This window comes from Acanthopagrus latus, chromosome 7, assembly GCF_904848185.1.
Source record: "Acanthopagrus latus isolate v.2019 chromosome 7, fAcaLat1.1, whole genome shotgun sequence".
Classification (NCBI taxonomy): Eukaryota; Metazoa; Chordata; class Actinopteri; order Spariformes; family Sparidae; genus Acanthopagrus; species Acanthopagrus latus.
The window spans coordinates 23,019,801-23,034,971 of NC_051045.1; the positions used below are offsets into that span (position 1 = coordinate 23,019,801).

Genomic DNA, 15,171 nt, shown 5'->3' on the forward strand with positions numbered 1-15,171 from the left:
CTGAAGCTGATGACATATTGCACATGCACACAGTAACTTCTAATATTATGGAGCCTTTGTTGGTAAGTACTTTTCACGCCATTCATGGGTAAAACAAAGACACCATCCCTTGCTAATAATTTTAACCAACAACATATGAAGATGACATTTTCGCATAAACTCTGCACTTATTTTAAAGGATAAGCTCATCCTGAAATAGCTGAGGTTTCATAGTCCACAAAACATTTCTGAGTTTGGAGTTTCAGCGTTACAGCGTTCTCCTAAACACCTGTAATAGATGGAGATCTGTTTAAATTGTCAAAAAACAAAAGCAAACCCAAAACAAACCAAAACAAGACATAATATGGCTCCATAAAGCTCGTCCGTGGTAATCCAAGTCTGCAGAAGCCCTTAAGATCCCAAAATGACCTTGTTAGACAATAATCTTTTGGTATAGTCTGTCTCGGGCAGCATCATTTACACTTTGCTGCAAAAACAAAACTTCATGCACATCTTGTCTTATTGTTTAATTGGAAAACATTATCACAGTAAATCTTACAGTAAACCCTGTGACATTCGGTCACACTAAATTTGCAAGACAATCCACTGATAGGGAATGTGTAACATGAAGAGCAATATACACACAATAAACAATTGCACATGACCAAAAACAAAACAAAAAACAAACAAAACAAAAAAAAAACAGGTGTGTCAGTTTTTACTCTCTGAACACTGATTCAATATCTAAACATATCCAGAGTGTAAAAGAAATATAGTGAATCCATGGTTGGAATATACAAGGGCACCAGTGGCTGTATGTGTGAGGGCATCAGTAGTTGCAAGACATTCGTCGGGTCATGGAGACATGGTCAGGGTGTTTTTCCTCTTGGAGTCCCGCCGAGGGAACGGCACAAAGCTTTTCACCTCTCTGAAACATAATCCTGTGGGCAAACAGGGGGACACCCTTTATTTTCTGCACGTGCAGCGTGTTCTTAACTTCAATAATAATTTAAACAGAAAGCCATTAGAGGTATATTACATGGCATTTTACACATTAATTATTAACTATTACCACATTAAGAGAAGCCCTGCAACAGAACGTTTATGTGGCACATTATCCAACATAGCCTTCAAGTTAAACGCCATTTGAGAAGCTTGATAATGCTCTTCCACTCTTTATCGGATGCATTTTAAGAGAAGTGTATTATTAATGTTTACAGTATATCTTTCTTATAAAGTAGCATAGAAATAATGTCTTTCAACATGCTGTGGAAGTAAAATGAATGTAAACAAATGAGACAATTACTGATACAATAGCACATCCATTCTATAATATCTAAAAACGATACCTACTTATAATGTGTGTATATATAAACCAATCAAATCTGATCATTATATTATGGCAATTTCTTTCAATAATGTTTGTTAATTCTTTTTCACTCACGTTTCCACTCATCCAGGGTCATTGTGGCATTATCATGGCTGTCATCGTATGGCGTAGGCTCGGGAAAGTCATCTGGGTCCCTCAGGATGTCAAAATATGGGTGCTCCAGAGCTAGTTCGGCTGTGGGCCTCTCATCTCCGTCCAGAACCAACATCTTCTCCAGCAGGTCGATACCTTCAAATGGCCAGAGGTACAGAATAATGCAGCAATTGGATCAAACATAACCAAACTGTGCATGTCAGTCAATATATACAGCACATTTTCTGACATTAGCCATATGGTAGGTTGTCCCTAGCAAGTCCAAGAGTACATTGTACATTGTACCATTTAATTTGTACCTATCTACTGACACAAGTTCAGTTGATTCTAAAGATATAAAAAAGAAGAAATCCTACTGCCAGTTTTCTCATGTTCCTGACCACTTGTTTAGAGCAGTAAATGGAAAAGCATTCATGAAAAATGAACAATCAGAGAGCTATAATGGTGTTACATCATTCAGAGACAGAAAGTGGTCAAATAAAACCTCATAAGCAAATGAACCACATGATTACTTCAACAGCAAATGTTAGATCCACAGCTGCTGTGCTGTCTGTAAAAGACTGCATTCTTAACTACATGTGTCTATCTTGTGATTAACATAACGTTCAAAAAAACACATATGGACCACTTGAGCCAAAGTATAACGCCTAAACTCACCCTTTGCACTGGCTCTGGGGAACAATGTTGAGAAGTCTTTTCTTGGGTAGCGAGGAAGGGCTTTGATATAATTTTTGGCCTGTTTTTAAAAATAAAAGTGAAATGATGTTAGGCAACAAAAACAACATCTGAGAAGACTGCAAGATTACTGTCGTATGATAGTGTGACAATCATAAATACAATAATTTATCATTTATCATGTCCTTGGTTCTTGGTTTTGAAAAATGCTATACTGAAAATGTTTGTATTTAGATACAAATTTAATCACTAAAATATATTGTATTAACAGTTAAATTGAACCTCTCACATTCTTTGAATAAAAGCAGACAACTTGTTTCAGATTGACTGTTTGGCAAAGACAAAAAAAAACCCATGGATATAACTTATATTTTAATGATTCACTTCCACTTCTGTAAATAACTTGATTTTCCATTTCCCCTTCCTTCTAAATGTCTTTTATTGAGGCCCTGACTTTTCCTTTAGTGCCACCCTCAGGACAAAACTATTATATTTTTACTACCACAATAGGTGTACAGTTGTGGTCAAAAGTTAACATACACTTGTAAAGAACATGTATATCATAGCAGCAATACTTTTGGAGGTGAGAACGTGAGGCCTTTGACCCCAAGAACACCAAACCTCCTGTCAAGCATGGTGGTGGTAGAGAAATGCTGTGGGGCTGTTTTAGATCTGCTGCTCTAGAGAAAGTAAACGGAATAATGAAGAAGGAAGATTATCTTCAAATTCTCCAGGAAAACGGAAAAAAAGGATTTAAAAAAAAAAAAAAAAAGGAATGACTCAATCAGGCTAGAACAGAGGTTTTGGAACGGCCTTTCCATAGTCCTGACTTGAACCCCATCCAGAACATGTGGACTGTGCTGAAGAAACAAGTCTTTGCCTTTGCCAAATGTCAAAATTACTGTATATACATTTTTGAGCCAGCAGATTTGGCCATGTTTTCAAAAGACGTATAATATATAATAAATTCATTACAGAACGAAACTTCGAATGAATGAATGTTTTTTGTGACAAAGTAGCATGTGTTCATTCCATCACAGGACACGGAACTGGCAACTGCCATGATATACAGTATGTTCTTCACTAGTGTATGTAAACTTCTGACTACGACTGTAGCTTAAAGAATAGTAAAACCTTCAATTTGTTGTTGTTGTTGAATGTAAGGATGCAATGTATACAGCAACCTCCGAGGGCTGCTAGTGAGACATAAGCCGTGTAGATATTATTTTCATAAGCTGCAGATGATTGATTTAGTGCAGGCATTTTCAAAACTATTCCACAAAGGGCTGTGTGGCTGCAGGTTTTTTTCCAACCAGTCAATAGCACACAGTTTGATCAATCAACTTTCTGAAGACTGAGATCGGTTGATTAAATGAGTCAGGTCTGGTGTGCTGTTGCTTGGTTGAAAAGAAAACCTGCAGCCACGTCGGCCCTTTGTGGAATAGTCTGGACACGGCTGATTTAGTGTATTGCGTTCCAAATGATTTAAGAGAGATGAAGCATTTTCACTATGAACTCTCTGAGAAATCACTGACCCCTTGGCATTTATTCATTCATTTAATCAGCTTTTAAGTTGAATATCATCTATTGGGATCAGTGATTTAAAAGCCACCTCAGTCAAACTGTAGTTTTGTGATGCACATGTACATTTACGACACACTGTGTTATGTCCTACCTCTTGCGTGTCCAATTTCTGTACAAACTCTGGTCCGGGTACTCCAGTCACTTTCATGATCTGTGTCAGCTGGTCCATGTCTGATCATACATGCGTAACAATCAAGGATTTTTAAATGTGAGATGTCCTGGTGATGCAATACAACTATACATAACTCATTTCTCATTTCTAGTTTCCACTATCTGGTCAATTTTATAATAATACCCATATTTATTATTTGTAATAACAATTCACTTCCACACTGTTTATAATTACATGTTAATTTTGTACAATATTATGTTCATATGTATATACAAGTCTATTTTATTTCTTACCTTTTAATTATATTGTTTAGTTTTTAATATTGTTATTGTTTTTTATAATACTACTGTCCGGCAAACAAATTTCCCTGTTTGTGGGACAATAAAGGAATACTGATTCAGATTCTGATTTCAATTAGCAAGCGCCCACTCAGAAGCAGTGTAAAGTGTGGTTTCGAAGCAGGTTCATAACAGGATAATAAAGAAAACTATAAATCACTAAAGTAAGTGCATCATGTGCAGAGAAAGAACATAAAAAGCGGTCATAAAACATGGAGAAAAAAGATTGAAGTAGAAGCTGACCTGGATGCTGCCTGAGGAAACGTGTTTCTTTTGCTGCATGTAATATACTGTGATTACCTTTTGTGTTCCAATCCTTACCTGATTTACAGTGCTGCCCTTCGTCAAATAAAACAGTGTTATCAAGCTGCTTTCAATCACCTTTATCATTGCAATGATTTAGCAGTGATGTAAAAAATTGATGGAGGGCATACAGCACATTTTCAGTTCTATATATGGGAAACTGTTTCATTATTTCACACTGCACATGCTTCAGAAGTTACTGGTCCAGTGAAGGGACAAAGCAGATGAAAGGATACAGTCCTTTCCTTTGAAGAGGGTTTTTCCGTTGATCATTTCTGCCATGATACAGCCCACAGACCAGATGTCCACTAAAATAAACACCAAAGACAAAACACATCGGTAAGAACCTGAGCAGAATACACATCACTGAGAGTGTTTCAAGTTTGGCTCAGTGCAGCAGAAATGAGGAAGGTGGCATTTATATGCCAGAGCAAAGTTCCTATTCAGAGAGACAGCGAAGGATCCATTGTGCTGTTTCTGCCGGGTGAGTAATACAATCCTATAGAGCATTTAAACTTGCCAGACTTGCCTTCTGTGCTACGTTCCATTTTGGAGATGCTGTTTACAAAATGAAAATCCACTATCTCTAACAGAGGCATAAATCCTGAGGAAAGTGGATTTCACTGCAGTGACAGCTCTGTCATGGAGTCTCAGCACTATCAGGCTGCTGTCAGACACGTCTGTGTCAACTGCTGACAGATTAAGGGGAAAAAAAATTTATTGTCAGAACGACACCCATGCTACTTTAAAATGTCATGCGCCGACGACAGGATTTAAAAAAACAAACTGCTGACCCATAAAGTACTGTGCAAACCATAGTTAAAAAACAGACATGCTGCTAAGTTTTCAAAAAAGCAAACAGTGACAGCACAGACAGGCCGTCTCAGCCCTTAGACAATAGCAAGGATGGAGGTAAGAATATCAAACAGCTATGATTGTCTTGCCAGTCTGCGTGTAGTGCATCCAGTTCAGAATGACCTCAGGCGCCCTGTACCAACGGGTCACCACGTAGCCCGTCATCTCAGCGTCAGTACTGCGAGCCAGCCCGAAGTCCAGGATCTACATCGGAGAGAAATCAGTCGGGAACATGAACACTGTATATGGCAGATATCTATAAAGTTAATGTATTGTTTGATAAGGTCATTTATTTATTTATCTATTCATATTTTCATACATCGATAACATATGGTATTTCCTATATTGATAATTTTGTAGCATATATCTTGTATTTGATCGCATTCTTCGTCCTAGCTGAATTCTATTTAATAATGCTGCTGCAGCTGCCCTGTCATTTCACTTTTGTCATGTTTTCCTTGTGTGATCCTTCAAAGTACAAACCTTCAGTTCACAGTCCTGGTTTACAGCCAAGTTTCCAGGCTTAAGATCCTGTAAAAGAAAATGAGCCGAGTGATGATTACTCATTGCACGTACTGATAAACAGCAAATGATAGCGTACTGTTTGTACCGTGTTGTATCAAAACTAGGACTTAGTGGCTACGCATGGATCAGCTGTTTGCTTCAATGCGACTGTGGAGATTTTAAACAAGGACTCAACAGAGTGACTCAACTGTAATCTGGCCGTAAGACTCGCTGCAGCATTTCTGCAGGGTCATTCATAAAATACTGTGACATAATGTGTGATAAGGGTGGCACTGTTAGTGAGTGGTGATAATGTTGGAATTACGAGAGTAAAAGCAGGAACAGAGTGTGTGTGGTGATTGTTTTCTTACAGTCTGAACACAGACAGACAAATATCTGGAGCTTAATCACCAAACACTACAGCTTAGTTAACAAGATTGTTAAATATATATTATGATCAAATCATTTTATTGCTCATAAATGTGAGCACAGTATTTGTAAATCTGTGCTTCCTGTAAATAAAGGAAGAAAATAATTGATTTTATAATATATCTTGCAGATTGAATTCCTGTACAAATGTATCTTAGTATTTGGTATATTCCCCTTTTGCCTAAATGACAGCATGCACTGAAGCTGGCTCTTACCCTACTTTCCTTACTCCACACACACACACACACACACACACACACGCGCCCACACACACCCACAAGCGCTGGCACTAGTGCTGAAGGGTGTGACCTAACATCTCCAGACATGCTGTCGAACATCAAAGAGTGAACTCATTCTACCTGTTGGGGCAGAGTTGGTTCTGACTCAACAGCAATGACAAATTAACCCAACATTCCCACATCTTTCCTTAATACGTGAAGAGGTGCATGTCTGCTGAGTACAAACCATTTTAACATTACAGTTTTTTTTAATAAAGCCAGATTAAAGCTATCGTTTTTTGGCTCTCTACAATAACATTTGACTTGTGCTTACCCTGTGGATGATGCCAGCCTTGTGAATGTACTGCAGAGAGGGAGAGACAGAGCAGAAGACATTTCAGATTTATGTATAATATATGGCATTTAATTATAGTGCATTGTGTGATTTAATATTCCAGTTTACATGATGTTTTATTAGTATGTCTGTCTGCTTTATCAACCTGTCTGACAACACTTCTTGTGGTGGCAAATTAATTTACCTTGTCTGAATGAATTCTTTAGAGGCGTTTGATCAAACACACTTTTGGTACATGGCACATCTATTAGGTAAGATTATTAGTTAATTATTAGTTATTAGTTAATCATAAGTTTGTTTACTTTTTCAAATAACTTTTAGTGTCCTTTTTCTCTATATTTATCCATCATGAGTTTGTTATTTTGTTTATTTAAGGCACAATAGGTCGACTCTCCACTGCACCCTTCCTTATGTCGACAGACATGCAATCAAAGCGCACAAATCTCTTTAATATATGGTCTATTTCTAGTGTGACCGTTATGTATGTGCCTTGGAACCTTGAGTTTTCAGTTAGTTATAATCCTACTTCATGTTGTCCTTTCTGATAAGTAGTGCCTCCCCAGCTCACCCTGAGTCCACAGAGCATCTGGTAGACGAGAAACTGGACCTTGTCTTCAGAGAGATGACCTCGCACCTTCGACAGGTCGGTAAACATGTAAGGCATCACCAGGTAACTGGGGAAAAGACACGGGGAGAGGTGGAGCGAGCAAGAGAATGAATGGAAAGTGATGGATGGTACGATTGCGTCTACTGAACAATTCAAACAAACAATTACACTTTGTTATATCCAAAATACAATTCAGTTAACAGCATAAATAATGCACAAGAAACAGCCGTCCTCCACTATCTGCAGTTATTTTACACACCCAGTGTTTATGCTGCAATCCACGTCTTTGCATACTTTCATTAAGGAGATTAGGCATCTTGTGTATGTTTATGTAACACTCCTGTTTATACAAGCTTCAATGTATGAATCCTCTCAGCAGCATCCACCTAATTTGCTGCTACAACAGTCTTAGTGTGCAGTTCAATGTGCTCATCTTACCACGTAGTCAGAACAAAATAATTCATGAATTTGAATGATGTAATTATCAGTGTTATGCTATATAACAATTAGATGATAAATGGCAAAATAAAACTGGTGTTATATTTTCATGTATTTTATATTAAACTGGCATTTGACCACTTTTTTGCTTCTAGATATCACCCTGAAGTTAATTATGATTTTGCAGGGAAAACATTTGAGTTGGTTCCCTAAAAACCTTGCTTTCCCCTTGTCACTCGTCTCATCCACTGGCCTTGATATTTCCCGCTAAAAGAAGCTTTCATTACGGCACAAAGGAAGCAAGTCTGTCATTACACAACAAAAATCAGGATAAGGCGTTGAAAAACTTGAATAACTGTGGAAATTCTACACTGCAGCAGATAAAGAAACCCTACTGCAAACAAGACAAAGAAGGTGACGAGGAGGAGTGATAGAAATGGAGGTAGAACAAAAAAAGAGAGAACAGGCAGCCATTCGCTCAATGGAGAGCGCTGGTGTTGTGTCTGTTCCCCTGCTGATAGGTATTTCCCCTCACCACCAGGACCAAGAGGGTTCAAAGCCAGGACCTGCATAAATACGACCAGGTGTTTTACTTGGCTTTTTCACAGCACTGAGATTGGGGTTACAGTAGCTTTGTTGCTTTGGACAGTAGCCATGTTGCTAACGGTAGCAACAACAGCAATGCCACAGGGAAACAATTTTTAAAACTGTAATGTCTCAAGTAATCTGGTAAATTTTATGTTGGCCTTACTGGTCTCCTTAATCAAGACCTACGGTTCTAACTTAACTTGTGGGTTTTAGTCTCTGTATTAAATGTGGCGCTGAACAGCAAAGAATATTACATACACTATTGGGTAAAAGTATGTGGACACCCCTGTCTACAGCTGTTATTTATTGTGCTGGATACAAAATTTAAACATTTGATTCAGTGGTCTTTCACAGGATCCCTCAGCTGATAAGGGATAGTGCGGGGATCCCCTACTACATATTTTGTGTAAAAATCAAACTGGGCCTAGAATACTGTTTAGGGTGGCCTATAGTTCAGTGTACAAACAAGTATGCAGCGGTTTTAGCAAGTAACAAGGTGAATGTTAGGCAAGTTAGTCTCCCCCTCTGCCGTTTTTATGGTAGTTTCTGAGGTGGGGGTGTGTCAGAGTCTCTTGTTAGATAAGTTATGAAACAGTCTATTGTCGCTCACGAGACTGTCCGTACACTTGGTAAAACAACACAGACAATAATTTCAATAATTTATAGCTAGCTAGCCAGATGACCATCATGAAGCGTTGTTAACCATACAGTGAGGTTAGCTTGCTCGTATAATTTCACAAGGAAACATGGGTAGAATCATCAATGTTGTGTAAATTAGATGTTTTTTTTTTGAGGAATTTATCTTGTTGGATTTGTATTAATCTTTTTAGACACTTATAAATGTTTGAAAAAATAAAAACTTATCAAACAATAATTTTGCGGCCCCACGTAAGTAACTAAAATACAAATCAATCCATCAAAACGTTCCGTAGCAAGCAATTTTTCGGGTCTGTACTAAACTTACAGGTAAGCGGAGGTGTTTCCTGTCTCTGCCTGAGATCTGTGCTAATAAGCTGAAAAATACTCACAAGTCCTGCATGTCATTGAGGCAAGAGGCAGGTGTAAACACATCAAGAAGTCCGATCACCTAGTTGAATGAAAGAGCAAGGTAAGGAATATCAAGATAAAAATCACATGTTAAAACTACAGCCTGTTAGAAGAAGAAGAAAATGCGTTAGGTCATGTCCACTCACATTTTCATGCTTCATGTGTTTGAGAAGTCGCAGCTCTCGGTAGGCCCTCTTAGCAAAGATCTCTGACTGGAAAGGTCTGTGGAGCTTCTTGATGGCCACTTTCTCGTTAGTCTTTTCATTTATTGCTGAGCTGCAGTGAATAATGGAAGAACAAGTCATTAGCTCTGCACTCTAAGTCTATCTGTGCCGTCTGCTTTCACTACGATTTCCCTCTTTTGAAGTCAGAGCTCTGAGAAAATTGCACGACGGTCTATTTGAGGTTTCACTCTCGCTAAGAAGTTCTGCATAGATGGAGAAACTGCTAGTGAGACTCATTCTCTAAACGAGTGGGGGTGGTCTGTGGTTTATTGAGTATCAACATGTAAATGTTTGGCAACTCGTGATGTGCATGTCTGCAGTGATCTGTAGGGCACCAAATCGTGGGAGGAAGAGGCTTGTTAGGCTATTTGGAGCCACATCCACCAACACACATTACATGGACCACTTGTGCATAGTGCTGTGGACAACTCATGTGGAATATCAAAATCAATTTCAAAAAGACAAACATAAACAATAAATACAGTACATTTCACACTAACATCACTTAAAATGTTGACTATGTGCCCGAATATTATTTCCTTCTTTTCCGATGTTTGCAATTTCCCCCGAAGTCGGTTTATGAGAGACGTGTAATTAGGCAAAATTATACTTAATGGTGTTGGGCCGTGATCCCAGTTCATCGGATGGTGCCTCTTTAAAAGGCCAGATATTTTAACCTTTAACAGATCGCAACGCCCACAATATGATGCTTAAAACCCTGGTAGTGTGCCAACGTCTGCAGCGCTAACAGCAGAAGCACCACAGCCTGCTATAATGGATGGTGAACCATCTCCACTCTGAATTTTCACATTCATCGCCTCATTGGTCTGCAAGAGATGAATGATCTATGAACACCATCAATGGGTTGAAAAATAAAGATCAGACTGGCCTGACATCAAAACTGCCCATAGTGCAATGAATGTTCAGAGGATGTCGATCAGCAGCTGTGCAATGAAATTACAAATAATCACATTTGTTGGCCTACAATTCACAAAGATGTATGAATGTAAAAACATTTCTGTGGTGCAAGGAATATAGAGAAGTTTGACTGTGAAGCGTGTGTGGTCAACCACAGTACTGAAATAGAGGCACTGTGGTGGCAGTATATCAAGGCCATTCACTTAGCAAACCAATAAACTGAGGAGGAGTCTACATGCTATTACACACACAATTCTGATTTATTTTATACTGAGGTACGTTTTCATCCCTAAAATGCTTTTAGGAAAATAGAAGGAGTTTAGTACTGACAGTATTGATATTGAGCATCTAGAAAATGTCAAATGTCCTGTTTTGTCTCCAACCCAAGGATACTCAGTTTAATGTCCCAGAGGAAAAAGATAGCAGGAAACATTCCCATTTCTAAAGCTTTAATCAGAGAAATGTGAGGTGAGGCACCATAATGTAATCTGAGAGATAGGTGATCCATCCCCAGGTTGTCAAATATTGACGCTTTGGTTTGGCAGCTCGAGTTGGTCACCTTTCAGTAAGTTACACTGTGTTGCTTTAATCAAACGTATTAAATAATTCAAATAAATAGCAGCCTTGTATGTATAACAACTATATTTCTACTAGCTTTTACACAGTTTAACCCATTTGACTTGTTTTAATAGCCAATAATGTGATTGTATAATGGACCACCTTTGGAATTTCAGAAAACAGCTTCTTCAGGCCTTTAATGAAGAGATGGCACCAGTACTTCACAAACAAAATGTTATGCAACTTTACCACCAAACCTGCAGCCTCAGTTGACCTAAATACTGATTTTATTTATCTAGTCAGTTGGATAAAAAACATTGTTTGTGTAAATCAATAATATTGTTGAGTGATGCCAGGTGCGTCCAGTGTATTTCCTATATTTGCTTAAACAGACCTGTGAATGATTCAACAGCAAAGACATGTTTCCACTAATTAAATCAGTTTAGTTTGTGTACTGTGTGTGTCATTACACATGAATACACACATATACAGCTATACAGAGAATAAATGAAGGAATATACACTCATTTTGCATATACACATTCTTATGCAAATGCAATATGAGCGTCTGTGGCTTCCACTATGTATCACTGCATCTTGTCACAGCACGTAGAAATCAAAGTGCAAAGTGGCCATCTTTAATGCTGGCACTCCATCTCCTCTGTTACTGTACAGACGAACACAGCATGTTATGAGATAGTACACACATGGCGTGTTATGTTGGGATGTGTCAGGTATGACATGTACCTTGTTGACGTGGGAGTTAGTAGCTGTGTCATCATATGTTGACAGCGTATAGCTGTACAGTACACCACACAAACCAGGCCCACCACGGGCAGCATGCAGCCAGGATAGCTAACATTAATGAGTGCTGAGATAATAAACACACACGCACACACACACACACACACAGAGTCCAGTCCCAGCTACGACACACACTTATTATGTGCAGCGTTCAGTGAAGGACAAGTCACTCACCACACGGAGCCGTACGCCCCGGTGCCTATCTGCTTGAGCCGTGTGTATTTCTCCGGGACTTCCCACACCGTGCTGTTGATTTCCTCCCGGGAAAAATTCGCCTGAGCCTCCATGATGCAGAGGATAAGGCGAAGCTGGAGAAAAAGAAAAAAAACAACTTCTCCCCCTTTACGTCTGTCACTTCAGGAGGTGAAGCAAAACACTGCTCAACCACCACGCAACGTACCCTACACCTGGCTTCCGTTAGGGCTTTTCAAAATAATGTCCCTACGTGTGGGAGTGGAGACAAACAGCTAGCTAACATGGTGCACAAACCCTGACAGAGCGTGATATAAAATCGATTGTTTGCGAACTGGGCCACATAGTTAGATAGTTAGCAGTATTAGTAGTATTAATAGTATTAATAGTATTTTCCATTCCATTAAAATCAATTAATAGCGAAAGTGTGGTGTAAAAATGGCATTTGAAGCAGGAGAAAAGCTATCAACTAGCTCAATGTAACCAGGAAACAGCACTTTATTTAGATTTTTTTTTTTAATTTTTGAGTTTTGGTTTCATTAGATTCTCATTTGTCTTTTTATTTAAGACTCGTTTCAAGAAGCTACAGGCCAACAAGTTACTGAGTTAACTTTTTGTCTACCAGCCAAATCAATTTCATATTTGCAAGTGTTCTTTGTGTGCCCTGTCACACAAGTTTAGTGTTTATGAGGACACACCTTTATTTTGAAGTCAAATCACCCTGCTTCCGGTCTAAACGTGACTGTTTCTTGACTCGACGCCACAGTTGTGCTGTCACTAAGCTACAGTCACTGTATTACAGTAGAAAACATGTTAAGTACCACGGAGGACCTGTTAACATGTAGCCTTATGTAGTCTTCCCTTTCCAGAAGGCAGCTCCACTATAAAAAGCTTCGACCAGTGTGTGGAGAGAAAACAAATGATGTAAACTCATTACAAACCATCAGTGTGAAAATCAGGAGCCTGGCTTGCTGAAACATGTCAATATGACTCGAATGGCTCCCACCCACACATGGTAGGTGTTACTTGTCATGAATAATTACTGTACATTGCCAGAAGTTAATGAATCATGGCAGCCTACAGCAGTACATTCACACTTACAGGCATGAACAAAAACATGTGATAAGGTTGAAATTTTGACTTTGCACACAAATGCACTGTAGGTTCTTTAAATGATCCACAGCTACAAAATCTCCTGGTTCGCTCATAACCTCTTGCACAATTATGCTGCTTTTAGTGTTCCAACATGAACAAACACTGACCTATGTGGAAAAAAAAGAAGAAAAAAAAAAGGCTAACGTTTTTCCTTGACTGTAGGGTTAATGTTCCCTCTGAAAACCTGAAAAGCCAGAAAATCAACACTGATATCTACAGTGCCATCTAGATACATAACCTGAAGCTGCTCCGTTAGCAGTCTATTAAAAATGACCTTGTGTGTTCAGTGTTGGTGTCTTTCTTTTCCATCTGTATGGGATCCTGTAATAGTGATGATGAAAGATCTCGGTTCTCAGGGTTGTGCCTCATTACCTTTTCCACTTTTTAGATTAGATAGATTAATTTCCAAATCAGCAACATTTGGCTTCATGCGATTACTCTACAATATATCTACCAATACAAAATGCAAACCAGCGAACGGAAGTATTACATATTTTGTTAGAACAAGTGGGAATCAGGGGGTTAAATTGTTAAGGATGATTATGTAATTAAGAGTGAAAGTGAATGTATTTTTCTGTGTGTCATATGTTAGTGTCATGCCAGGCCCATGTTGTCTGGAAAAGTTTTACTGATTGCTCTTTTATTCAATAGGCAAATGTAAGAAAACGCAACGGTTTACACAAAAGTCACGGAGCTGATTAAACCTCAAATGTGTAACATTCAGTATTCATCCATATTTGTATCCTGTTTGGGATTTGAGTCATCGTCTACTCTTATGTATTTTGGGGGCAGCTTTTAAGATAATATAGGGGTGATGAGGTGGCTGTTTTTAACTGTGCAGTAAATACGATTTTTAGTGCTGGATGGCAGAAAACGCTCATAATATATCTGTGGAGGCTGAAGGGTTATGGATCAATATCAGTGACTCAGCCATTACTTGGCCAGCTGCTGAACCCTCTGGCTTTCAAAACTCACTTTACTTCCTGTACTCTGTTTAGAAGAGAGAACATCCCTCCTACTAGAGTTTCAAGACCTGATCTAAGCCAGTCTCTGTTTGGTCAAGTGATTAGCAAAGTGGACTAACATGAAGGATGTTGAAACGGTAGCATCCACGAGTTGACATTCATTTATTTGCCTTTACCACTTACAAGGTTTGCTCACTACAAACACAAACTAACTAAACTAGGTAGCCTGTTAGTAAAGGTGGGCAAGTCACAGAATTAATTTTAGCCCAACACTATAAGCGATACACAATAAATAATCTTTGAAAAACGATTGTTTGATGGCTGCGATTTATCAAATGTCCTGGCGAAAATAATATATATTCACAATTGTATAGTGATTTAGAAACACAGTTATTTTGGTTTCAGGGCATCAATTTTCAAAGTTGGGCTTAAAAAGTTTTGGTAAAAGATGGTGACTGGGCCATGTTTTGTAAAAATGCCTTAAAGTGAAACTTTCACCAAAATGCAATGTAGGCTTTTATTGTGAATGTATATGACTCAAACCTTCATGTAAAACATGATCAAAAATCATTTTCAGTGGCATGCTTGGGGCAACTTTACTATAGCATCAAAATCGCTATTTTTGAAACACTAAGAAGGCTCGACACAACATGAAACTTTGCTCGTAGTTTCACCAGGGTCTCTACACATGACGCATTGAGAACATTGTTTGTGCACACAGAGTTTACTGAAAAGAGAGTTTTTGAACAGCTCCGGTTAGCACTTGCTTGTTCCGTTTGCCGCCGTCATGGCAGCCTGGAGGTATCGATCTCAGGCCCTGTCCACACCAGCCCGGGTAATT

General features: G+C 38.7%; 1 protein-coding gene across 1 annotated transcript; it reads right to left on the reverse strand.

Moving 5' to 3' along the window:
- Nucleotides 1-491: 491 nt before the first annotated feature.
- Nucleotides 492-12,430, reverse strand: mapk13 (mitogen-activated protein kinase 13). Its single transcript, XM_037105193.1, has 12 exons — nucleotides 12,193-12,430; nucleotides 9,662-9,791; nucleotides 9,497-9,555; nucleotides 7,404-7,509; nucleotides 6,815-6,844; nucleotides 5,813-5,860; nucleotides 5,419-5,533; nucleotides 4,711-4,782; nucleotides 3,813-3,892; nucleotides 2,120-2,198; nucleotides 1,424-1,597; nucleotides 492-920 (listed from the first exon to the last, which is right to left on the reverse strand). The coding sequence occupies exons 1-12, from the start codon at nucleotides 12,303-12,305 to the stop codon at nucleotides 835-837; spliced, it is 1,092 nt and encodes a 363-aa protein (XP_036961088.1). The 5' UTR covers nucleotides 12,306-12,430; the 3' UTR covers nucleotides 492-834.
- Between the last annotated feature and the right edge of the window lie 2,741 nt (nucleotides 12,431-15,171).